Genomic DNA, 26,194 nt, shown 5'->3' with positions numbered 1-26,194 from the left:
ACACCAATAAGAAGCAGAGACTTGCGTGGGCCAAGAAAATCGAGCATTGACATTAGACCGGTGGAAAAATGTCCTTTGGTCTGATCAGTCCAAATTTGAGATTTTTGGTTCCAACCGCTATGTCTTTGTGAGATGCAGAGTAGGTGAACGGATGATCTCCGCATGTGTGGTTCCCACAGTGAAGCATGGAGAAAGAGGTGTGATGGTGCTTTGCTGGTGACACTGTTGGTGATTTATTTAGAATTCAAGGCACAATTAACCATCATGGCTACCACTGCATTCTGCAGTGATATGCCATCCCATCTGGTTTGCGCTTAGTGGGACTATCATTTGTTTTTCAACAGCACAATGACCCAACACACCTCCATGCTGTGTAAGGGCTATTTGACCAAAAAGGAGAGTGATGGAGTGCTGCATCAGATGACCTGGCCTCCATAATCACCCGACCTCAACCTCAAAAATTGACTTACAAATGTAGATGGTTTGGGATGAGTTGGACCGCAGAGTGAAGGAAAAAGAGATTTCATGGAAACAGGGGGCTCTCCAGGGGTGGTCAGAGGAGTGTTCAGGTAGGTGTATGGGAGTTTCCATCGGTGCCACGTCGGTGGAGAGTCCAGACCAGGTTTCCACTGTGCGCATTCCCTCTGAGTATGCCGATTTGGCTATCACCTTCTGTAAGAAGAGGGCGACCAAATTACCACCTCATCGACAGGGGGATTGCGCGATAAACCTCCAGGTGAACCCTGCACTTCCCAGGAGTCACGTGTACCCATTGTCACAGGAGGAGACGTTGGCTATGGAGACATATGTCACGGAATCTCTGGTACAGGGGTACATTCGGCCCTCCACGTCAACCGTCTTCTCGAGTTTCTTATTTGTGAAAAAAAAAGGAGGGAGATCTGCATCCGTGCATTGATTATCGAGGTCTCAATTCCATCACAGTAGGGTTTAGTTACCCGCTACCTCTCATCGCTACCGCGGTAGAATCATTTCACGGTGCGCATTTTTTTCATGAAACTGGACCTCAGGATCGCGTATAATCTGGTGCGTATTCGGGATGGAGACGAGTGGAAAACCGCGTTTAGTACCACATCTGGCCATTATGAGTGCCTCGTCATGCCGTATGGGTTAAAGAATGCTCCAGCCATCTTTCAATCCTTTGTAGACAAGATTCTCAGGGACCTGCAAGGGCAGGGTGTGGTGGTGTATATTGATGATATCCTGATCTATTCCGCCACACATGCCGCACATGTGTCTCTGGTGCTCAAGGTGCTTGGGCGACTGCTGGAGCATGACCTATACGTTAAGGCTGAGAAATGTGTGTTCTCCAAACGAGCCGTCTCCTTCCTGGGTTATCGCATTTCCACCTCGGGGGTGGTGATGGAGTGTGACCGCGTTAAGGCCGTGCGTAATTGGCCGACTCCGACCACGGTAAAGGAGGTGCAGTGGTTTTTAGGGTTTGCCAATTACTACCGGAGGTTTATCCGGGGTTTTGGCCAGGTGGCGGCTCCCATTACCTCACTGCTGAAGGAAGGGTTGGCGCGTTTACGGTGGTCGGCTGAGGCGGACAGAGCTTTCAATCATTTGAAGGCGCTGTTTACTGATGCTCCCGTGTTGGCACATCCGGACCCCTCTTTGGCGTTCATAGTGGAAGTGGATGCGTCCGAGGCTGGGGTTGGAGCCGTGCTATCACAGCACTCGGGCACGCCACCAAAGCGAAACTATGATGTGGGGACCGGGAGTTGTTAGCTGTGGTAAAGGCCCTGAAGGTGTGGAGACACTGGCTTGACCACCGTAATCTGGAGTATATCAGGGCAGCGAGGAGACTGAATCTAAGGAGACCTGGAGGGCTGTCCAGGTATCCCTCAAGCAAGCTGGTGGACGGCAGAAGAGGAGCGCTGACCTCCACCGCAGTGATGCCCCCGTGTTCGCACCGGGGGACAGGGTCTGGCTCTCGACCCGAAACCTGCCCCTCTGCCTGCCCTGCTGGAAGCTGGGGCCGCAGTGTGTGGGGCCTTTTAAAGTCCTGAGGAGGATAAATGAGGTGTGTTATAAATTACAACTCCCTTCTTACTATCGTATTAACCCCTCATTTCATGTGTCTCTCCCCTGGCCGGTGGTAGCTGGTCCCCTGCAGGAAGGTTAGGTGCCAGAGGTCCCTCCCCCCCTCTGGACTTCGAGGGGTCCTCGGTGGACACAGTACATGCTGTTCTGGGCTCTATACTCCAGTTGAGGGGCCTGCAGTACCTCGTGGACTGGGAGGGGTACGGTCCAGAGGAGAGGTGCTGGGTACCGGTGGGGGACATCCTGGATCCGTCACTGTTGAGGGATTTCCATCGCCTCCATCCAGATCGCCCTGCGCCTCGCCCTCTGGGTCGCCCTCAAGGCCTGTGTCAGCACGCTGTAGGAGCCGAGCGTCAGGGAGGGGGTGTACTGTCACGACTCCCACCGAAGGTGGCTCCACTTCCTGTTTGGGCGGCGCACGACGGTCGTCGTCACCGGTCTACTAGCTGCCACCAATCCCTTTTCTGTTGATTTTGTCTTATTGGTTACACCTGTTTCGTGTTTAGGTTTTAGTTGGGCTATTTAAGCCGGTAATGCCCGCCTGCTCTTTGTGCGGGCTTATTTTTCCTCTGTTCATGTTTGTGGTTGTGTGGTTGGGTCCAGGTTTTGGGCCGGTCTTATTAGTGCGCCTGGTGTTTGGCGTGATCATTTTCCCTGCGCTGGAATAAAACATTTTCTTTACCCTCTGCTTCATGCACCCGACTCCGCACCCACTACGCATAGAGTGCATGACACCTGTTCCAAAATGTGCACCCCACATGCAAGCAGTTTCATGGACAGAGATGGAAATACACATAAGAAATTTAGAGAGGGGAGATCTAAAGATGCAACAACTATCATGGGTTGCTAATATGACTAGGATAATGCCTTTGGCTGCTAGACAATGAAAGAAAGTTGAAAGAAAAGCAATAGAACAGGAGAATGCATAAAAGAAAGTCTTTATAAGTAATTGACTCCACGGTTCTATGGTGGGACTTTGGCTAAAGGCTACTTCGAAGCAAGGTAAGAAATGCCTCATATATGAAGTAAAACGTCCAAGTTTCAAACAATTTAAGGAACATAAAAAATATAGTGATGCTAATGATAGGCCTCACCATCTTCTTGTAGATGGAAAGGTTTTCCCAAAAACCTTATCAATGAAAAAAATAAATATTTATTATTATTATTAAAGTGGTCTCCTGATGTGGTTTAAGCATTGTTGTGGACTTACAACATCCAATGTTGTTGTTAATCTATTAAAAAATCTTAACTTTGAGAATGAAAACCTGAAATGTAAAAAACAACAGTCAGCTTATTATCTGTTTCAACAGTAGGCCTACTATTAGCTTAGGTTGACCTGACTGTAAAAGACCAATATGGGATTTATCATTAGATCATTCAGAGTGTGTCACTGTTTCTCATATCATTTTCACATGTCATTTTTCACACAGGGCGCCTTTCATTCATTTGGGATTTATTTGGTACATTTTGAGTATACCCACTTCTCCAGTCATCACTACACGCTCCCATTCAACTGTGCCTCCACGAGTGGGACTTTGAAGTGGTTAAGTCCACCACCTCCAACATCATAGACAAGGACATTAAGGGTAGCCGCAAAGTCATCATGGAAGTGTCGCGCCACTTCATCAACAGCGCATGGTGTCGCTTTGAGTTTGATGTAGCTCAGTCCTGGCTGGTGCTGAAGGGCAACCCTATCATCACCATCATCATCATCATACTGGGGGATGTGGAGAAGAGGACCAAGAAAATGTTTGAGCTCCACAAATACTTGAAGAGGAACACTTACCTGAAATGGAGGGACAACCCCATCAGCAGCATGAGATTCTGGAGTCACCACAGGAAGGCTGTCATCTCAAAGACACGATAAACTGGTTCTGCATGTCATCATTTTGTGTGTCACATGCTCAGATATTGAGAAGTGAGTCTTTTAAGTTCCTAACCCTTTACTTAGGTTATACATTTAACATCAATTAATTGTATAATGACTTTTTTGATACAAGAGATTATTCAGTGATACAGTGCTTTATATTAGACTGTACTCACTGCAGTACTGCACATATGTACCTCAATTTTGTAATTTGTTGACTTTAGACAATGTGATTGTAAAAAGGCATGACTGCAGCTTTTATTATTCTTCTCTACATATATTCACGTGGTCCAACTGTATTATTTCGAATAAACACATGGGAATTTACAAACACTCCCTTTTTGCACAGTTAACTACAGAATGCTGTTTTAATTCTCCGAGAGCAGTTTGACTACCAGAGAAATATGAAGTCCATAATATAGGCCAAGCAGGAGGATGAGAATTGTGGAAATCATGCATCTTCCAGTTCTGTGAATGGCCTCATTGTCCTGGCACTGTAATACAAATGCTTCCATTTATAAGACAACGCCTGCAGTGAATGCATGCAAATACAGGGACGTCCGGAGTCATTGACACCAAGCCTATAGCTATCGGATTTCATCTATCAGATTGGTTGTTGTTTACAGGCAAGAATGTTGATGGTCTGAATAGTAAATACTTCCATTGGAAAAAAGGTTCATGAAAAAGACATCAAATTACATACACAAAATCTGATTTTTTTGTTTGACGTGACTCGCCTACAGACAGCGGGTTCTAGCTGCTGATTTACCATAGACACACATGTCAAGTGCCAAAAAATGTGTGTGTGAGAGAGATGACGTGTGACAGAGAACAACCCATTAGAGAGCTGGCCACCCCCGCAGAGAAGCCAGTAGAACAGTCCACCTCAAATCCTGACCAAAGTCTCAACACCAGAGCAGAACAGCGCACCTCAGACCCTGACCATAGCCTCGACATCACAGCAGGACAGATAAATTAAGCCCAGGGGATCCCACCCCCTGTCAGCCCCCCTGTAAGCCCTCCTGACAACCCCCCAAAAATGTCCACGTGTGCTACCTATATCCCCCCAGTAGAATCCCCATACTTTAATGAAGACAGCTTCTCCACCATAGAGAGGGAGATCAACCATTTCCAGGCCCAGGTACATGTACTAGTCTGTGGCGCCCTAAATGGCAGAACTGGACAAGAACCTGACAGTCTCAGCACACAGGAAACAAACACCTACCTGAAGGTGACAGTATTCCCACCAAAATATGGCCCCCCTAGACACAACTACGACAAAACAACCAACAAAAATGGGTCAAAACTCCTGCAGCTCTGTCACACGCTGGTTCTGTACATAGTCAATGGTAGGCTTTGAGGAGACTCCTATGGTAGGTACACCGACAGCTCATCCCTTGGCAGTAGTACTGTATATTACTTCACCACTGAACTCAACCCAGAGTCTCTCAGAGCGTTCACAGTCAGACAACTAACACCCCTATCAGATCACAGCAAAATCACGGTCTACCTGAACAGAGCAATACTCAACCATGAGGCATCAAAACCAAAGTAACTACACAATATTAAGAAATGCTATAGATGGAAGGAAAGTAGTGTAGAAACCTACCATAAAACAACTAGGCAACAACAAATTCAATCCCCTTTAGACAACTTCCTGGACAAAACATTTTATTGTAATAGTGAAGGTGTAAACTTGGCAGTAGAAAGCCTAAACAGTATATTTGAACTTTCAGCTTCCCTATCAAACATTTCAAGAAGACAACCTAAGTACATTAACAACAATGACAAATTGTTTGATGAAGAATGTAAAAACCTAAGAAATAAATTGAGAAACCTATCCAACCAAAAACATAGAGACCAAGAAAACCTGAGTCTATGCCTTCACTTTGGTGAATCACTAAAACAATACAGAAATACACTACGGAAAAAAAAGGAACAGCACATCAGAAATCAGCTCAATGTAATTGAAGAATCTATCAAATCTAATCACTTCTGGGAAAGTTGGAACACACTAAACAAACAACAACACGAAGTTATCCATCCAAAACGAAGATACCAATCTTATACCAATCTTTTTGGTCTATAACAAAGAACAAATAGCAAAAACATGTCCATTATCAATTACAAATCTTAGAATCAGCTATTTAAGACTACCAGAACCCAGTGGATTTTCCAATTACATTGAATTAACTACAGGAGAAAATACAAACCCTTAAACCCAAAAAGGTGTTGATGGTATCCAACATGAAATGATAAAATATACAGACCACAAATTCGAATTGGCTATACTTAACTCTTTAACATCATCCTCAGGCCAATACACGTTAATTATCAAAATCCAGAGAAGAGCCTTTAAATTCTACCACCACCTAAAAATAAGTGATTTACAAACCTTCCATAACAAAGCCATCACCTACAGAAAGATGAACCTGGAGAAGAGTCCCCTAAGCAAGCTGGTCCTGGAGCTCTGTTCACAAGCACAAACAGACCCCACGGAGCTCCAGGAAAGCAACAGAATTAGACATAACCAAATTGTGAGAAAACAAAACTACTTGACATATTGGAAAGAATGAACAAAAAAAATGGTAAACTAGAATGCTATTTGGCCCTAAACAGAGAGTACACAGTGGCAGAATACCTGACCACTGTGACTGACCTAATATTAAGGAAGGCTTTGACTATGTACAGACTTGCTATTGAGAAAGGTCGTCGAAGGCAGACCTGGCTCTCAAGAGAAGACAGGCTATGTGCACACTGCCCACAAAATGAGGTGGAAACTGAGCTGCACTTCCTAACCTCCTGCCAAATGTAGGACCATATTAGAGACACATATTTCCCCCAGATTACACAGATCCACAAAGAATTAAAAAACAAATCCAATTTTGATAAACTCCCATATCCATTGGGTGAAATATCACAGCCATCGCAGCAGCAAGATTTGTGACCTGTAGACACAAGAAAGGGGCAACCAGTGAAGAACAAACACCATCGTAAATACCACCCATATTTATGTTTATTTCTTTTTCCTTTTTTCCTTTAAGTATTTGCACATCGTTACAACACTGTATATGGACATAATATTATTTTTGAATATTTACTGTTCACTTTTTATTGTTTATTTAACTTTTGTTTATCAATTTAACTTGCTTTAGCAATGTAAACATATGTGCCCAATGCCAATGAAGCCCATTGAATTGAAATTGAACAGAGAGAGGACACAGGTAGTGAAGGCAACTTCGTAAATTTACAGTAGAGGCAGTCGGCATGTATTACTCCGGGGCTATAGGGGGCAGTCTTGATTGCATATGCCAGTGACAAGCTACAACGCATTCGCTAATGCGCTCCAACGTTGTTGGCGCCAGAAGGAAGATCAGTGGCGCCAGCTCTACAGAAAGAGAGAGGAAGACATTGCAGACAGTCGCAGGCAGCAAGCTATCGGTTGTGCAGAGCCCATAAACATTTTTTCATCACCTAGCTAGGTAACATAACCAGAAGACAAAAAGGTGGGTACCCGCAGACCTACACGAATTAAACTCCCAATCAGCTGTCGAGGTTGATTGTTTGTTTTGTTTAGGTTGCGTATTAACAGGCTATACAATCAGGTGATCATTTTGTATGTTTTAAATTCAATTAATTTATAGATTCATTACTTTCGCACAAATTGAAAATATGCCACTATGAAATGTCAATGATTCACCCCAGTGATCCAAGAAATCCAAGAAAGAAATGACAGTCGGGCCCCGTACGGACTTAGTTATAGCTGGCTAGGAAGATAGCCGGCTAGTTAGCGTGAAGTCGCGGCTAAGTAGCCTGCTACAAGAGTACGCTAGCGCGGTAGCTAGCGAGACTAGGCCACATTGTATGTGAGCTGAAAATATACTCCTGCAATGCTGTCTCATCTCGAGTATATATTTGGGTAACTTGATGCTCGAGCGTTCTCAATCTTACAATACATGGGTAAATTCAATTAACTGTAAATGATACAGGCATTTGTCCTGTGTTGTATTATTTCTAAGGCATTTGAGACGTGTTTTGTTATGCATTGTTGATTATATAAGATGGGGTCGCCTTTCCCGGGCTTTTTAGCGACGCGAACACTCCTCGCCCGGATAATGTTAGCCATCTTTGTTTCAGGTTGATTTATCGGATTATAGTGAAAACAATAACCCTTCTACACATCGGTGTGGCATATTTGTGTTGTATACAAAATAGTTTTCTGCTCGTGTAGCTCAATTTACTTGAATATGGAATGTGCAGTGCTTTTTGAAACCCCCTTGTAGTTCTGAAATGCGCTGTGAAGGGCGGTACTTAGCGTAGTGGCAGCCATCTTATGCTTATTCCTGGCTAACTGGAAAGTGGTGGTGTGGCAAAGACAAGATGGCCTGTTAAAACTGCGCACAAGCTCAGGGATAATTTCCGCATTCGTGATTGTGTTCCTAACCATTGAAAAATGACTTGGGTGCATGTAAGGTTTGTTGCATGTTCGGGGGGAACTCTTGTTTTGATGATCAAAACAAGCCAGCTAGTTGTCAGCTACTAAGCTAGTTAGCGCGCTATCTTGGCAAACATTAGCCGCTAACAATGCTGTGTCGTCGTTAAGTTGTTTTCGCCCTACCGTAGCCAGCTAACTAGCGGGCTAATGTTGGCTATGTAGCCAAGATGGTAAATGTTGTCTTCCGTTGGCTAGCTAGCTATACACTGCGTTTACACTATTGTCATGCCATTTCAAATAATGTGTAAATAACTTGTGGCTTCTGTGAAGCCCGCGTGCATTGTCTTATCAAACATCTGCGTGCCATGTCTTATGCAATGAATGACTGTGCAAGAACCGATGTCTTTCATTCTGCCTAGGTAGCCGCAGTTCTTGAGCTCAACTTGGGATAGCGATTTATAGCCATCTAATGAAGCACTAAGATGCATTTGAACTGTTTCAAATCTAATGTAAATTGGTGACATTTATATCCATTGTTAGAGGATGGTACACACCCGTGGTCTCTGTTGTAGAATTAATACAAGTATTCTTTTATCAGTTTGTGCTGTGTGTTGCCCTTGTTCCTCCTGTTACTTGGCTAGTTAGCCCTAAATGAATTGCTAGTTGGTGGTCTTGGCTGGCTAGTTAGCTGGCTAATAACAACAAGTGTCATAGTGCAGAAGCTATGGCTCCATGGCGTGTTGGGTGTTTTCATGGGTTATATAGCACAAAAACAGAATATTATTCTTCATAGCCAAGTTAATACAATACAGTATTCCAAATATAATTTGTTTTAAGGAACACCAGCAGTCCTGTGCTTAGTATCAGTAACATTGAATATGCCCCACAGTGCTACTGTTCATTAGCATGGAAACCCTTCGTTGAGATGTAAATGATAGCTCATTGTCATGTCATTTAATCCTAGCTGTATATTGTATTTTCTCGCCTGACAGCCCTTTGTGACTGACTGCTGATCCAAGCACGACTACCAACCCGCTGTGCTCGCCATACTAAGTGGAGCTCTCTTACCCCCAAGTCCCTCTAAGCTTCTCGTCCAGCACAAAAACGGAGGTCGTCGGGCTGGAGTGTGTTCTGATGGCTGAGTCAGAGACTGAGTGTGACACACCCGGCCTTGACACGCTGGGGTCGGAGTGTGTCATCGCCCACAGCCAGGTTGACCTGCACTATGCGGCCGAGACTGAGATCATGACAGAGGAGAAACGCGGCCTGGAACTGGAGATCCACGGGGCCGACCTGGCCAAGATCGAGGGGCTCACCGCGGTGGCCTGTGTGGACGCCATGGTCACAGAGACGGACCATGACTATGTTACCAAGATGGACCACCATGGTGAGATCCAGTGCTTCACCATGGGGGGTGAGGGCAAGGGGGAGGCACTGCTGGGAGAGGTGCTGTTAAAAACTGAGACGGAGCATATGGTCAAGGTGGAGTCGGACCACGTGGGCGGTGAGCTGACGGTGGAGTCAGAGAATGGTGTGGTGATCCACGAGGCCCACGGCCTGCAGTGCAACGAGTGCGGCGAGATCTTCGGCAGCATGGCCGACCTGCACCAGCATTTCGAGATTCACAAGGCCACCAACCCTTACATCTGTGTGCACTGCGGCGAGAGCTTCGCTGTGGAGTCAAGCCTCAAGCAGCACATGAAGATCCACATGAAAGAGAAAGCGTACGCCACCACAGGCGTGGAGATGGTGGGCAAGGGGGTGATCGACACGTTCAACCTCAAGTCTCACCAGATGATCCACAGCCCAGAGAAGCCCCACCGTTGCTCTGAGTGCGGCAAGAGCTTTGCGGCAGCCATCACCCTGCGGGAGCATATGAAGATGCACTCGGAGGACAAGCCATATAAGTGCACCCAGTGCAGAAAGAGCTTCATCCGCCGGCGCCACCTCAAGAAGCACCAGGAGCTCCACGCCAGGGAGAAGCCCTTCACCTGTTCCCAGTGCGGAAAGGGCTTCACCACGTCCTCCAACCTGAAGCAGCACCAGAGGACCCATGCAGGGGACAAGCCCCACCGCTGCACACAGTGTGGGAAGTGCTTTGCCGCTGCCTCCACCCTGCGGGAGCACCAGCGGATCCACTCTGGGGAGAAGCCCTACAAGTGCAACCAGTGCAGGAAGAGCTTCGTCCGCAAGCGCCACCTCAAGAAGCACCAGCAGGTCCACTCTGGTGGGAAACCCTACTCCTGCTCCCAGTGTGACAAGAGCTTTAACCACTCCTCTTCGCTCTCCCGGCACCACAAGGTCCACCTGGAGGCCCGCATCTACTCCTCTCCTCCCCAGGGCAAGGCCTTCTCCTACGGGTCCACTATGAAGCAACAGGCAAGACTGCACCAGGGGGGAGGCAGAGGTGCGGGGGACAAACCGTACAGCTGCAACCACTGCGACAAGGGCTTCAATCATTCCTCCTCCCTATCCCGCCACCAAAGAGTGCACTCGGAGGGGAAAAGCTACACCTGTGGCCACTGTGGGAAGAGGTTCAACCACTCCTCTTCCCTGTCCAGGCACCAGCGTGTTCACCAAGAGGAGAAGCAGCAGCAGGTGCAGCAACAGGTGGTAGTGCAGCAACAGTACAGCGCTGTGCCCTCGACAAAGGGATTCCCCCACACCACCATCCTCAAACAGCGCATCCTGGCCAGCGAAAAGCCATACAGGTGCTCCCAGTGTGGTAAAGGCTTCAACCATTCATCCTCACTCTCCAGGCATCATAGGATCCACATAGACCAGTGAGCTTCTAGTACACACACCCAAACATAGTCTCATACACACAGCCCTGGCTGACACCCACCCCTGTGATGTTTCTGTTCTACCAATCTGTCCCAAGCTCCAGACATGACACGACTACTGCGAATAAAACCAGGCCAGCTCTCACAGTAAACAGTGTAGAGGTCAGGGGCAAGGAGTTTGTCTTTGTGGAGCAGTCAAAACAAATGGACAATGACACAACAAAAAATCATTTTTCAAGAGGAGGAAGAAATCATAAATAAAAGTTCTTGCCTGAACTTAAAGGACTTATTATAACCCTTTACAGAGGAGCTGTTGACAAGTTCCTTGGACCTTTGAGATTAGTTTGTTTAAAATAAATTGTCTGATAGACATTTTGAATGAGCCTGCAATTCTCATTTGTGATTGTGCTTAAACGTTTGCTCTGGAGACCCTCTTTTTGATTGATTGTTTTAAAGAGATCAAATCTGATTTGATAATCTAGATCAGGTTTTCCTGAACTTGGTTCTGGACCTTTTTGGTTTTTGCCCTAGCACTATACCTCTGATTCAAATAATCAAAGCCTGATGATGACTTTATTTGAATTGGCTGTAGTGCTAGGGCAAAAACCAAAACGTGCACCTGGGGGGGCAGCAAAACAGTTTTGGAAACCCTGATCTACATGATAAAAATGTTATCTGACCAATGTAGTTATTTAATTCATACATAATACCCCCTTATCCTAGTGTGACCACTTACACGCTTTACTCTGAGAATTCAAGTCATGGTGTAACTAACTGACACGTATGGGGGAGTCTCACTGTATATGACTATATGGAGTGCTTTTCAAGATCTAACATTTGAGGTCAATCTCCCACACTTGGCTACTGATGCAACTTGCTATCAAGTCATACTGTCTTGATAGCATAAATTAGCCATTTTGCTATTTTTTTTTGCCCCATCTTACCACCTCACCTGTAAACTCGTGAAAAAATAAGAAATCCATGTAAATAATTGTTGATTTATCCTTTTATATATCTGTATAGGTGGCTAGTGTGCAGTTTTGTTCCAGAAATAGGACTTTTATTTATATAAAATTAGTAACATCCCCATAGTCTCCCCCCCCCCAATCCATTTTCATTTTATTCATTGGTCTTTGTTTTAGGTGTTACAGAGCTACCAGGAAATGTTGCTACTGCTCTCTTATGTACATACAGTCATCTCGGATCTGGGGCTCCATCCAGTGTGATGCAGCTCCATGTGTATCAGGTAAAGTGGATGGGAATGTACCTAGTGACGTGGTCATACAGCTGAACAGACTGGAGAGCAATACTGCCTCAAGACATCGTAGTATGGGATGCAATTAAGTCGTGATGATAAGTGGACAAGATGCATCGCTTAAAAAAAATAAAACCACCCGGTAGCTTTATTTGAAGTTGACTTGTGTCCTTTTTCATTGAGTCCCTATTGATTTCTGTGTTCCCGTACCAAATGTATATCATTGTTATTACAGATAGACAATGGGCTGGACTCAGGTGTTCCAGTCATTTTTTTTTGCTTTGGAGACTCATTCGATTATCAGTGTATAGAATTATAGTTAGCTTCATAGGTCTTCACTCAGATGAGAACTTCTATCCTGAATAGATTTATTGTGTATACTAATCTATACGACTACAGGACTAGGTTGCTTTTACTGACAACACTTAATTTTGGACTTCCAGTTTATTATTTTTTGTGCAAATTCCATGGTATTGAGCTCTATTTACTGTTCTGTGTAAAAACAAAAAAAAATACTTTTTTTTAATGGTTTGGGTCATTTTCAAAGGATAAAATACATATACTGTTATGGGAGGGAATGATATTTTGAGCAGTTTCTTTTCCCCCTTTTGAAAAACATTTATGCTTCAAACCATAGCATAGGCTTATTCCTTGTGTTAGATAGGTGCCTAATTGCATGCTATGTAGAAATGTATGCTGAGCTGTCAACTTTTTTTGTTTGTTATTTTTTTGTTATTCATACTAACTTACTCCAACATTTTAAGATGTCATTACTTTCAGTCTTCTATGTATATTACCATGTGTTTACACACATCTCATTGTCATTTAATTTTCTCTCCTGTCTTTGTTGATTGGCCTCGATGTAGGTTTTCTTATTGAAGCTTAATTAAGGAAAATACATTTTGTTACAATGTCATCAATCCATATAGGGCTCTGCTTTCTGTAGAGGCCCCAGCCAGCCCCACCTTTCCCCCCAGATCTCTGAGTGGAACATATGGACAAATAAAGGTTGACTGTCAACATCGCATCAACGGTTTCTTGTCTGATTCCTGATTCTGTCATTTTGATATATAAATATAACACTTTGAAATGACACCCACAGACTTCCCATTTACATATTGACTCAGTTTGGGATGCCCTAAAAATACAATAGTGGGCCAATGTTTATTTTTTATGTTCATGATTGCATCCGTGTCATTTGAAAACTACCACTTACAACTATTTGATGTGAGAATTTATGAATTATTTAAGTGATGTTTTCGCCTCCTCCCCAAGCATCGGCTCATTTGGTCTTGATTTTTCAGACACATGCCTACATTTGAGTCCACTTGGGGGCAGCCTTACATAAAGTAAAGTAACACTCCAGTGAAAATCTAATTTTTTAAAGCTCATATTCTGTTTTCTCATTTTCAAATAATGTTCTGAACTCGTCCCTTGTAGTTGTGGCCAAAGTATAAATTAGGGCAAATACTCAACCATCTAAAACTTATTTTTGAAAGAAAAAAAACGTTTTTTTAAATGCTTGAAATTTGTTTCTAGCATTCATGACTAGCTAGTAGCTAGCTAACAACAAAAATAACAAAGCAATGGACAGAAATGACTCACGCTTGTAAAATAATCATTCTGCATTTATTTCTGTTGTAGTTAAATGCTCTAGTAGTTCCATCATGTGTTTCCAAATACTGAATCCATCTATACTGACTACAGGCATTAGAAAGTGGTACTTACTGTTGTCTCGTTTTGTAGGCTAAGAATGGCCTAACACTTTGCATCGTCTAATTCATGAAAACGTGGTCATATAAGATATATATTACATACGTGTTTCCGAGGGAATTAACTTACCATATGCCGGTTTTCGACGTATTTGATGGCCAAGAAGAAGTACGAATCAGAAAAGTTACTTAACTACTGAATTAACTATATCTTCCACCAGCTGTGTATGTCCCACTTTCAACACCTTGCCAGTCTACAAAAAAATCATTTTGGGCATTTTCAAAAAGCACTGTTAGTAAAACCACAAAGCAATCTAATATAAAACAAATCAAACATCCTGTAAGTCCTCAACTCAAACAGGCAGGAGTCACAAGCACGCTAATGAGGCTGCAGGATGTCTTACTGCTTGAGCGTCAAATATTTTGATAAAAGGCATCTGGTGTGAGCAAATCAGTACACAAATATAATTTCAGAAAGGCAAGCATGGAATTTGTAGCTAATTTGAATAACCAAGTGTATGCACGTTTCATTGGCTGAGCTGTATTTGCTCAAACCACTCTGTTATTTCCCCACAGGCCAAGGGGCACAGAAAACCTGCTTTTAACGTCGTAATTTTTTTTTTTTGGAAGGACATCTATTAAATCCATATTGTTATATATTTTTGGTAAATATTTCATTGAAATCTGGAACACAGGGAAGATACTTTAAGAGCTGGATTCAATCTGTATCACAGAAGATCCACCTTAAAATGTGAAGGTAATTTCTGATCGGGCTGACATATGCAGCATTTACCTTGAATGCATTCCCTCGAATGCGGGAAAATTGCCTTTAAATTTAAATTGCTTTAATGCATGGATCTTCCGCCATTCTTCTGCTATAGGTTACAGATTTAATAATTCAAGAAAATGATAGCCTTTCCTTGTAGTTGTAGTTAGGGCTGTGGCAGCATGACATTTTGTCAGCCGGTTAATGTTATGCAAAATACTGCCGGTCACAAGGTTATGCTAATTAACATAAACACATTTAGTATCAAATTTGATTTGTCACATACACATGGTTAGCAGATGTTAATGCGAGTGTAGCGAAATGTTTGTGCTTCTAGTTCCGACAATGCAGTAATATCCAAGGAGTAATCTAACCTAACAATTTCACAACAACTACCTTATACACACAAGTGTAAAGGAATTAATAAGAATATGTACATAAAAAAATATATGAATGAGTGATGGTATAGAACGGCATAGGCAAGATGCAGTGGATGGTATATTGTACAGTATACATATGAGAAGAGTAATGTAGTGTATGTAAACATGTGAAAGTGGCATTATTTAAAGTGGCGAGTGATACATTTATCACATCAAGATGGCAAGATGCAGTAGATGGTATAGAGTACAGTATATACATATGAGATTAGTAATGTAGGGTATGTAAACATTATATGAAGTGGCTAGTGATACATTTATTGCATACATTTTCCATTATTAAAGTGGCTGGAGTGAGTCAGTATGTTGGCAGCAGCCACTCAATGTTAGTGATGGCTGTTTAACAGTCTGATGGCACTGCTTTGATGCACCTGTACTGACCTCGCCTTCTGGATGATAGCGGGGTGAACAGGCAGTGGCTTGGGTGGTTGTTGTCCTTGATGATCTTTTTGGCCTTCCTGTGACATCGGGTGGTGTAGGTGTCCTAGAGGGCAGGTAGTTTGCCCCCGGTGATGCGTTGTGCAGACCTCACTACCCTCTGGAGAGCATTACCGTTATGGGCAGAGCAGTTGCCGTACCAGGCGGTGATACAGCCCGACAGGATGCTCTCGATTGTGCATCTGTAAAAGTTTGTGAGTGTTTTTGGTGACAAGCCGAATTTCTTCAGCCTCCTGAGGTTGAAGAGGCGCTGTTGCGCCTTCTTCACCACGCTGTCTGTGTGGGTGGACCCTTTCAGTTTGTCCGTGATGTGTACGCTGAGGAACTTAAAACTTTCTACCCTCTCCACTACGGTCCCATCGATGTGGATAGGGGGGTGCTCCCTCTGCTGTTTCCTGAAGTCCACGATCATCTCCTTTGTTTTGTTGACGTTGAGTGTGAGGTTATTTTCCTGACACCACATTCCGAGGGCCCTCACCTCCTCCATGTAGTCCGTCTCATTGTTGTTGGTAATCAAGCCTACCACTGTAGTGTCGTCTGCAAACTTGAAAATGATTGAGTTGGAGGCGTGCATGGCCACGCAGTCGTGGGTGAAGAGGGAGAACAGGAGAGAGCTGAGAACGCAACCTTGTGGGGCCCCATTGTTCAGCGGGGTGGAGATGTTGTTACCTACCCTCACCACCTCGGGGCGGCCCGTCAGGAAGTCCAGGACCCAGTTGCACAGGGCGGGGTCGAGACCCAGGGTCTCGAGCTTGATGACGAGTTTGGAGGGTACTATGGTGTTGAATGCTGAGCTGTAGTCGATGAACAGCATTCTCACATAGGTATTCCTCTTGTTCAGATGAGATAGGGCAGTGTGCAGTGTGATTGGGTCTGTGGACCTATTGGGGCGGTAAGCAAATTGGAGTGGGTCTAGGGTGTCAGGTAGGGTGGAGGTGATATGGTCCTTAACTAGTCTCTCAAAGCACTTCATGATGATGGAAGTGAGTGCTACGGGGTGATAGTCATTTAGTTCAGTTACCTTAGTATCTCCAGGCCTCCATGCATACAAGCCGCTGATGCGTGCTTTTGCTAAATCTATATTAAATTAAGTATAATAAATCAATTGAATATACACAATAAATCCATTATTTATTTTAGTCAGGTCTAAAGAATCCTGATATGAAGAAAATATATGTAAGAACAGAATGGTTGGCCTACTGTATGTTATCTGGTTATGTTCCATGCCATAGACTGTAGGCTTGTTGGTTTAGCTGAAACTTATGCTTATAAGTCATGCCATTGTTTTATATTATAGGATTTTATAGTAGGAAGAATATTTTGAACTAAACTGAATAAAATACTAAGGATATTTTTCCCATTACGGAGTGGGTGTGCATATGAAGTGTCTTTGAAGCAGGTCCTCCCTATATGATAGATTTAGAGTTATTTGGCAACTTAATTTGTGAATAATACAAACCTTAGAATGTCTTAGAAATCAACACATATATGGCCTGCATGATGCTATTATCGGCTATTCCAAATTTGAGAAAGTAGAAAAAAGCTTGCACTCTGTTCCTTGCCTCAAGCTGCACAGCTGTTCTCTCATCAATTGATCATATTGTCACCCATCAGACTATTCTCAATTAATCTTGTCTTTACTAATATGTACAATTTGTTTAGATTTAGAATGAGCAATTATCAAGTGGGCAGGAACAAGTGCAGGAGAAAAAAATACATGTTATCTGTATGCAAGCAAATAGTGAATGGAGGCCGCGCACTTTCCCACCGGTCTTGTTCAATGATACGTCTTCGGTTTTATAGCTGAGCATGTGCGTAATATGAGCAGCTGAGAAATAAATACTATAACACTTATTTCACTCCACGCATCAACCGCTGTTTGATGAGCATTCTCTCGCTGCGCGACAGGTGATATTCCGCCCAAACTCTGTATGCCATGTTCTCACCAAACCTGTTCCTGCAGCTACCCAGTGCTTAAAGTTGTACTATGCAGAAATCGCTCCACCATTTCCTGGTTACCAAACTCTAATAGTACACCTGTTGGAGCGAACCATTGAGGAAAGCTCAGCATTACATGTAGATAGGTTTGGCTGCTAGGCTGAAGTAGCAAGGACATGCATATTAAGAGAAGATGATACCCAGGCCATATGACACCCAGACCATACTCTATTTTTGAAAGAATACATTAACCAAGACCATACGTGCATTCATGACAGCTGAACGTGCTGTGGTCAGCAGAATACAGGAAGAAAGATGTAGGCCAGATAGCTGATGACTAACACGTAAAACATAAGCATGCAATACATACATTATTTTTAGAACATGGAAAGAGTTCTGCCATCGTTATAACCAAAAGCAGATATGAGCGTTAGTGGGCGTAAACAAGCAAAGAACTCAGAATAGGAATTTAATGGTGGCAGACGAACTAAGAGGGAGTAACTTTATTTACATATGTGATGTACACAAATACTATGTATGTATAAAAGCAGAGCCAGTGCTAAGAAGCGTGGGCTATTCCGCGGGCCAGCACGGCTCTTAATAACGTGTATTAAAGTCTACATTGAATTCACAAAGTTCTTCTGAGAGTATTATATTTCTGAAACAATTGTCCACAACACACCTAATTTCAATTTAAGTGACAAAATAAGATAGTATAGTGTAGATAATCATTGTACCAGCTAAAATATATTTTCCATAACCAAACCCTTACGAAAAACGATTGCAGTCAAGAGTGCAGTATAACTGCAGTGTGCTGCAAATACTGCATCCAAAACAACACTGTTTTTTTACTGCATTAATTTTGCAGTTAGATTGCAGTATTTAGAACAGATCTACCGCTTCTTAAACTTTATTTCAAGTCGAATGATAGATCTATAACTCAAATTGCTATGTGGATTTGGTCGGTTAGCCCAAAAAGTTACATATTGCCATATTGGGAAACCGAGTGAAATCTGTTCGGGAACATGGTTTCACAACGAAACATATTTCAATAAACTGTTGACAGCCCTTCTGTGCGCTCGAGAAAGAAATAAAGGAGAGATGGGAAACGAATTGTGGTGAGAAATGATGTAGGCTATAGCTAAAGGTGTGCCACCCAATTAATTATACAAATATAAAAATTCCCTATCAGAAGGCTATTCAAAATCGCTCGTGGATATAACATTTGGTATACGGTAACCAGTCCATCCATTATGCATAATAATACAGTCCACACTCAAAGGCGATTACTCGAAATTGTTTAATTTTGAAGTATAGCCTAGACTAATTATGTACTAAAGACATCTTAAATCGGTTTTGTTTTATGTTTTTCTGTCATGCATAATATGCGGTAGGCTATGTATTGTTTAACGGCACAATCATCATTTTAATTCCGGGTTTTTTCGGGCTTAGGCTCAAAAGCATATGCATAAACTCTAATATGGATATGGGCGTTTTTAATGAATCATCACCTTAGAATGCTGTCCATTTCATTGTTAGTCTTTGAAACAACATTTACAATGACCATGTACACTCAGTTTCAACCGGCTGTTGAACTTCTTTTTTCAAATTGATCACCAGTGAGGTGAGTTTTAAAAGCATGATACTATTTTGATGTGATTTTCGATTGCAGTTACATTGATGTCAGAGTGGTTAGAGGGACAATAGACCCCTTAGAACCAGGCCATTAGAACCTGTACTACCAAAGCATGTCCACAGTGCATAACAAGAAATTACCATGACTCAACAGTCACATGGAATTTGACTGTGGTCATGACTCATGACTGGTGGTGTGGTGGTAATATTGCCACCACAACAGCCCTCTAGCCTTCACATAACACTAAACCACCTCCCATTCCTCCACCCATTCCACACTCCTAACGCTAGCTCCCCCAGAGACGGGGTGACATGGTTGGGGTTTCTCTTCCATGTACACCTCTTCACTGGAGCCTCCACCAACACCCAATGCTTAGCTCATCAGCTGTTTGCCAGGTTCAGGTCTTTCCTGAGTGATGTGAATTAACTTTTTTGCCTTTCACTGGAATTCCTCTTGTAAATCTAGTCATTTCAGGTGAAAGGTTAGGTAGTAGTAGAGTCACCTTATTTTCTTGTGAGTGTACATGTGTCATCCAATTTCTTTAAAAAATAATTTTTATGATAGAAGATATGATCCACACATTCAGCGAGGAGGTGGCTTGTGGTGCATAAAGATTTATTTGTGTTACACATGGCGACAAGGAAAGAGGTGTGAAAATGAAGATGCAGGTTAAGATGCAGATCCAGTACTGAGTTATTTTGTCATCATTTTAGGCCAAGTTGAATGTAGTGAAAAACAATAGCAACTCAGAGTACAACCTGTTACTTCAACCCCACCAATCAATTGATCATGCATTTAACGTAGCCGATTCACCAGTCATTAGCCGAATACGTCTCTCAGGATATTCCTGTTAAATGTTATATACAGAATGGGAAAAGTAGACTATACATCTGTACAAAGACCTCCATTGGGGTAGGTTTGGAGTTGAGCATCCATAAATTGCTGCTATAGACTGTAGCCCTGGAGGACAGGATATATAACCAGGCTAGACAATGAGGAAAGGTTAGAGGTTCACAGCAGATTTATGACAGCAGTGAAACAAATAGATGCTGTAAGTCCATAAAGACTGGGGTTGTGTACCCCATATCTGATAGCACAGTGTTCCTACTTCCCATGCTTTTTGGTAGTAGAAAAGAGGGAGCTGCATCAGAGGACTCATGGGCCCTAACACAGAGCTGCATCAGGGAGATCATAGTCCCTCACACAGAGCTGCATCGGGGAGCTCATGATCCCTCACACGGAGCTGCATCAGGGGGCCTATGGTCTCATACGTTCATGACGGGTGTGAGCTGTAGCAGAGAGCTCTGTGGTCGCATGGCTGAGCTCTTGGAGTGCAGTTTCTCCAGGTTCTGTAGGAAACCTTGCCTATTTAGACTCTCCAGAATCCCTGTGTTGTTAGTTGCCAGACAAACACAGGTCCTGTAGGGAGAAACATAGAAGAACAGGGTGTAAATGCATGGATGGACACTTGTGTGCACATGAACACAAACTGGTCTGTGGGGATTGGAGAGATTAACCATATCAGTTGGATAGAAATACAATATGCAATACACCGTTAGTCACACACACTAACTATACTGTGAAATCCAAGTGAAAACAACTCTGCTCTTCACCACAAAAGGGGAAAAGCCAAGTACTTATAAAGTTCATGGAAAAACTTTGGACCTTTTCCCCTTTCTTTGTTTTAAACATGAGGGTGTACTCATTCCAAAGTAATTACATTAATCACTATAATCATTCCCCTCTGTCTAAATACTGCCTGGTGTAATTGGCTATGGGGTGTTTGTTCAGCTTCATCTCCATTGACATGAAAAGGGAAGAGAGAGAAGGCACACCACCGACCAGGGCCATGGGTGATCTAACTACTCCCAGCCTTAGCTTATTTTCTGCATCTCCACATTCCTCCACCCTCCCTGGGCCAGCACTATAGGCTCTATGGCCTCTACCTCAGCCAAAGAGAGAGGCTAGGGTTACAGCTGGAGATAGAGGTCGAGGCCGCAGGCGAGAAGACAAATAAACAGGGGATTTAAGGGCCAAGTGCCTCTGTTATGTTTTCTGGTTGACTGGGACCTCACACAGGAGAGGATGTGAGGAGGATAGGTACTGCTGCCTAGAGGAGTTCCAGTGAGATAGCACTACAAATGAAGGCCATTCCTGGGGCATAGTCCTTTAAAATAGACTAATACTGATGAATATCATGGTCATTTAATAATATCTAGCTGGTGCCAAATTGTCACAATCACTCCACAAAATATAACGAGACCCTTTGTGAAAAGTGGTATAACTGCAATCCATTAAAAAAATGTAACGATGATGATCATCAACATTTTAATACAAAGAAATAAACTCACCGTGGCGAGTCTATCCCGCTGTCTCCTGTGTTGCTCTGACTCTCCCCCGCCTCCCCCATTATCTCTCCCCGTCCAGCTCCACTGGGCATGCCCAGACTGGCACTTGAGGTCTGAGGGCCTCCTCTCTCCCCCAGGGTCTCAAAGCCGCCCTTTTCCTCCTCCTCCTCTACTCCACACCCCCAGTGAGATGACTCCCTGTCCCCCTCGTCTGCTGATTTATGGAGGGTCTCAGCATCCGAGTCCACCTCGCTGGTCTGGCAGTAGTCAAAGATGCTGCTGTCTGCCGCCTCAGGTGGCTCTAAACCCTCTGGAGCTTCCAGGGAGAGGCTGGCGTCCTGTCTTCGCTCCCCCAGGATTGGAGCTCTTCGTCTGGGGATGGGATCACTGTGGATTCCTGGGGACGTGTGGCTGCGGTGGTTATGGGTAGAGCCGCTCACCCTGAACCACCTCTCCTCTTCTTGTCTTTGGGGGCTGTGGGGGGACAGAGGGGGGTCCTGGTGGATAGGGGAAGAGTGTTCCCCCAGAAAAGTGCTGTTCCAGTCTGCTTGGAGGGAATGGGGGTTGGAACAGTGGGGTTGGGGCTCGTGGTAAGGGGAGTGAGGTTGGTTGTGGTAGTGGGTGATAGTGTCTTGGTATATGGTCTTAGGATCGTGGTAGAGGGATTGAGAGTCACGATAATGAGACAGGTGTGTTTGATAGACCTCTCTGTTGTCAATGACTCCCTCCTCACTCAGATACAGAGAACTACAGGCATCCTCATCTTCTTCCTCTGCTCTCTGGTAAAACCTGTGATCATCTTCTATAAACTCATCACTCTCTATCATAAAGCCATTACTCTTCACTGCTAACCCATCACTGGCCCTTTGCCCATGCCCTGGACTCCTGTGGGCTCTACTGACACCACTGCTGTGTACCAGCCCATGTTGTTTGGGGGTGGTACTGCAGGCCTGTTGGTGTGAGGAGAGCAGGTCAGGCCTGTGGGTTAGGTCTCCCTGTGTGCCTGTGTGTTTGAAGGAGTGCCTGCGATGCACAGCAGGCTTTGGCCAAGGCATGGCCTGGTCGTACGGGTGGGCAGGGACTGAGTCATGGGGGTGGGTACTAGGGAGGTTGGCATCAGAGTCCAGGGTTTGGATTGTTACTGCTGGGTGTCTATGGTCTGTTGTACTGCCATATTCTACTTGCTGTGTCGTCCTATGCTTTCCCTCCTTCTCCTTCCCTCCCTCCCTGCTCTTCCTCCCTCTGTTCTTTCCCTCCCTCTGATATCTAACCTTGTCGTCCATCCTTAGTGTGCTGCTCTGTGGGTAAGCCGAGCTGTAGTCCAACGGTAATTCACTGGGTGGTTTGGTGTCAGAGAGGGGCAGGAGGAGGGGTTCGGTGGTGAACACCCTCTCGTGGAGACGGTCACATGACCTGTCCTCGGCTGTATGAGACTTCCCAGCATACTGTGTGTCAGCAGAGGTTGCTTTTGCTTTGTGCGGGTCCCAGGATTTGGAGCGGTGTCCCGCTGGTTCTCTCCTCCCTCCTCCTGAAGTCTTTCCCTCTCTCCTCCTCTGTTCTTTGTGAGTCATAGTAGGTGCCACAGTCTGGGTTGTGGCTGTATCTTTCCCAGGTGGTTGACCATCAAAGGGGTTGTCAATGCGTTTCTTATAGAGGCTTTTCCCCTCCACCGCTCCTGGCTCCTCTCTGTGGTCTAATTCATCAATAGGGACCTTTGGTCTGAGGCAAGAGGGGACCAGGTCCTCCCCGTCTGGGTCCACATCCACACACACTGGGGCCTTAGTCTTCAGCCGGTCTCTCCGTTTCTCTCTGGAGGAATGGGCCCTTCTCTTACTGCGAGAGGCCTTGGAGGTAGATCTCCTGCCCCCAGCCCCTGCTCCTAGTCTGGCTCGGGAGGACTGGTGGTGTCTGGGCTTGGAGCAGTTTAGGATCTCAGTGGACATGCCCTTGTCCACACCCTTGTCCCCTTCGTCAACCCTGTCCCCCTTGTGCAACCCTCTGTCCCTTTCCACCCCTCTTTCCCCTCGTCTTTCCGTTTCCATCCCTCTCTCCCCTCCTCTCTCCTCCAGTTTCTTCATTAGTACAGTGTGGCGTGTTAGGTTGTCAACAGTGAGCTCAGGGTTGATGCGTCTGATGATAGCGTGCTCCAGGTCTCTGGGCAGATTGTTCAGATCCTCCTCGTCCCTCACTGGCCACTCCTCCGGAGGGAACTGACCTGAGAACAAGGCATATTCTTTCTTCACTTTCTCCTTCTTCCCTCCGTTCCTCCTGAAGAGGCTAAGGCCAAACCTCCTCCCTAGTTTCTCCTTGCCATCTTTGTCTTTGTCCTTACGGCTAGTGGCAGTGGTGGTAGCCGTAGTGGTCTTGCTGACCTCACTAATCTGGTAGTCTGCGGCCGTCGAGGTCGACTGGTGCTGGACTTGAGGCTTGTGGTCTCGAGGCCACTTCAGGCTCTTCCCTGTGCACTCGCTAATAGAAACAGAAACTGAGTGCTGGTCTGGGACAGATGGAGGAACCATGGCAGCTATAGTGGCCGTAGTAGCAGCATTGGTCACGTTCTGGGCAGGAGCAAAGCAGCTGCAGGACTTGCAGTGGGTCACCAGGGGGGACTGTGGGTGGCTCTCCAGAGTGTCATTACTGAGCAGGTAGGTGATGGGGGGAGGGGAGGGCAACTCATTGTCTCCAGACCCTGAGGTCCACCAGCTCTTCTCTCTCACCAGGCTGTTGGTGATGAAGTAGGTCTGAGGGGTGACAATGAAGTAGCCCTCTCCTGTGTGGTAGATCTTCCTCTCTTTGATCAACGAGCCCAGAGCGTTGTACAGGATGTCTTGAGTAGGGATGGTCATCCCTGGCAAGGAGAGAGAGAGAGAGAAGTTCAGCCATATTAGTTAATACAGTTTATCTCCTTTAAATCCCTCAAAAGTCACTGTATGTCTGCAGACTAATCTACCGCCAGGCTGAAAACTGCCAGTTGAGACTAAGCGTTAGACTTAATACACTAAATATCATTCTCCCCTTTTTTCCCAACTACAATTCCCCTTTTTCAGGAGCACCTGTGGTTGAATGTACTGTATGTTTTAACTTATTTATTTTGATTTAACCTTTATTTTAACTAGGTAAGTCAGTTAAGAACAAATTCTTATTTACAATGACGGCCTACCAGGGAACAGTGTGTTAATTGCCTTGTTCAGGGGCAGAACGACAGATTTTTTACCTTGTCAGCTCTGGGATTCGATCCAGCAACCTTTCGGTTAGTGTCCCAACGCTCTAACCACTAGGCTGCCTGTATGTAAGGACATGCTCTGAAGCTCTCCCCATACATCTGTATATGTTACCTTGGTGAGCCTTGGTCATGTGACTGATGAGGGCATCCTGGTTGACGGTGATGTTGGAGGAGTTCATGTCAGAGATGACACAGCATAGGACCTCGGCTAGAGGGATGAACTGAGACTGGGGCACTGGAGACATCTGCACTGGGGACAGGTCACCTGGAAAAAAAACACACACACACACACACACACACACACACACACACACACACACACACACACACACACACACACACACACACACACACACTTACTTAGACTGGTGAAACACACAAACATCTGTGTAACATCCACATCTGTTAATTTTGAATTTTCATGTAGTAGCAATGTTATGACCACTGTTGGTCTTCAACAAGTCTGTTTTTGCCAGTCAAAATAACTTAATTCTGTCATGGTTGCAACTTTTACTTTGTGGTCTAGATCCTTTTTCCAGTAAAAAATAATCCTGTCACGCCCAAGATGAGATTTCTGAATGCGGGTGGTCCAGTGAGTAATGTAGACCAGGCCTGACTTCCATTGGAATTCCATTAATACTGGGATGGATTGCGGTATTCCATATATGCTGGGAGCGACCACGGAATGTCATTACCCCCACAGAAGTGACCACAAGTTCTGCCTGCCAGGCTATCACATATCACCTCTATATCATACTGTGTCTTCAGCTGCTATAACCCGGCCACACACTTTTGGGAATTTTCTTGTGATCCAAGAAAAATACATAAACTAAATGTATGTTTAAAAGAGAGAAAGAGAGGGAGGGAGGAAGGGAGAAAGAGAGAGCATTTTACAGACACTTCAATCCGTACAAAGCTCAGACTGTACCTAAAATCTCTGTCTCTGTCTCTGTCTCTCTGTCTGTGTCTCTCTCTCGCATGCACAAGTGAACACCAGTGGAGACTGCTGAGGGGAGGACAACTCATAATAATGGCTGGAACGGAGGAAATGAAATATTTGATACCATTCCACTAATTCCACTCCAGCCATTACCAAGAGCCCGTTCTCCCCAATTAAGCTGTCACCAACCTCCCGTGGAGTGCACACTACACACACACACATCAAACCCACCCAACCAACCCGAGGGCTGACTGACAGAGTTCCAATGACATGATTCTAAGATCTGGAAGCCATCTCAGAGAGAAACCACAGGCCTTTGAAATCATAAAACAAACTCATTTCAAAACATAGC

The 26,194-nt window shown here is 44.6% G+C and overlaps 3 protein-coding genes across 5 annotated transcripts in view; 2 read left to right on the top strand and 1 right to left on the bottom strand.

Annotated features, from left to right (window-relative positions):
• The first annotated feature begins 3,029 nt into the window (after positions 1-3,029).
• LOC112260971 (toll-like receptor 4) lies at positions 3,030-4,284 on the top strand. Its single transcript, XM_024436349.1, has 2 exons — positions 3,030-3,066; positions 3,537-4,284. The coding sequence occupies exons 1-2, from the start codon at positions 3,030-3,032 to the stop codon at positions 3,929-3,931; spliced, it is 432 nt and encodes a 143-aa protein (XP_024292117.1). The 3' UTR covers positions 3,932-4,284.
• A 2,991-nt stretch (positions 4,285-7,275) lies between these two features.
• si:ch211-198a12.6 (zinc finger protein 883) lies at positions 7,276-13,431 on the top strand. 3 transcript variants are annotated; one of them, XM_024429632.2, is made up of 2 exons: positions 7,276-7,437; positions 9,359-13,431. In XM_024429632.2, the coding sequence occupies exon 2, from the start codon at positions 9,501-9,503 to the stop codon at positions 11,151-11,153; it is 1,653 nt and encodes a 550-aa protein (XP_024285400.1). In that variant the 5' UTR covers positions 7,276-7,437; positions 9,359-9,500; the 3' UTR covers positions 11,154-13,431. The 3 variants fall into 3 exon arrangements, with proteins under 3 accessions (XP_024285400.1, XP_024285409.1, XP_024285416.1); XM_024429641.2 differs by lacking the exon at positions 7,276-7,437 and adding an exon at positions 7,461-8,399; XM_024429648.2 differs by lacking the exon at positions 7,276-7,437 and adding an exon at positions 7,461-8,404.
• Positions 13,432-19,925: 6,494 nt separating this feature from the next.
• The window catches only part of LOC112256389 (storkhead-box protein 1), a 50,764-nt gene continuing 44,495 nt past the window's right edge, over positions 19,926-26,194 (bottom strand). The window contains exons 2-4 of the mRNA XM_042325331.1: positions 25,015-25,167; positions 21,683-24,527; positions 19,926-20,750 (exon numbers count right to left, since the gene is read on the bottom strand). Coding sequence (XP_042181265.1) covers positions 20,597-20,750; positions 21,683-24,527; positions 25,015-25,167 — 3,152 coding nt within the window. The 3' untranslated portion in view covers positions 19,926-20,596. The remainder of the gene's footprint in view (positions 20,751-21,682; positions 24,528-25,014; positions 25,168-26,194) is intronic.

Source organism: Oncorhynchus tshawytscha, linkage group LG01 (assembly GCF_018296145.1).
Source record: "Oncorhynchus tshawytscha isolate Ot180627B linkage group LG01, Otsh_v2.0, whole genome shotgun sequence".
NCBI lineage: Eukaryota > Metazoa > Chordata > Actinopteri > Salmoniformes > Salmonidae > Oncorhynchus > Oncorhynchus tshawytscha.
This window is presented reverse-complemented; position numbering and strand designations above follow the sequence as displayed.

What these genes read in the sequence shown, in the direction of transcription:
- si:ch211-198a12.6 (XM_024429632.2), top strand. Translation starts at nt 9,501, where the DNA reads ATGGCTGAGTCAGAGACTGAGTGTGACACACCCGGCCTTGACACGCTG.
- LOC112260971 (XM_024436349.1), top strand. Translation starts at nt 3,030, where the DNA reads ATGGTGGGACTTTGGCTAAAGGCTACTTCGAAGCAAG. An exon ending in AAAGGCTACTTCGAAGCAAG is followed by an intron (nt 3,067 to 3,536) that starts GTAAGAAATGCC and finishes GTACATTTTGAG; the next exon opens with TATACCCACTTCTCCAGTCA.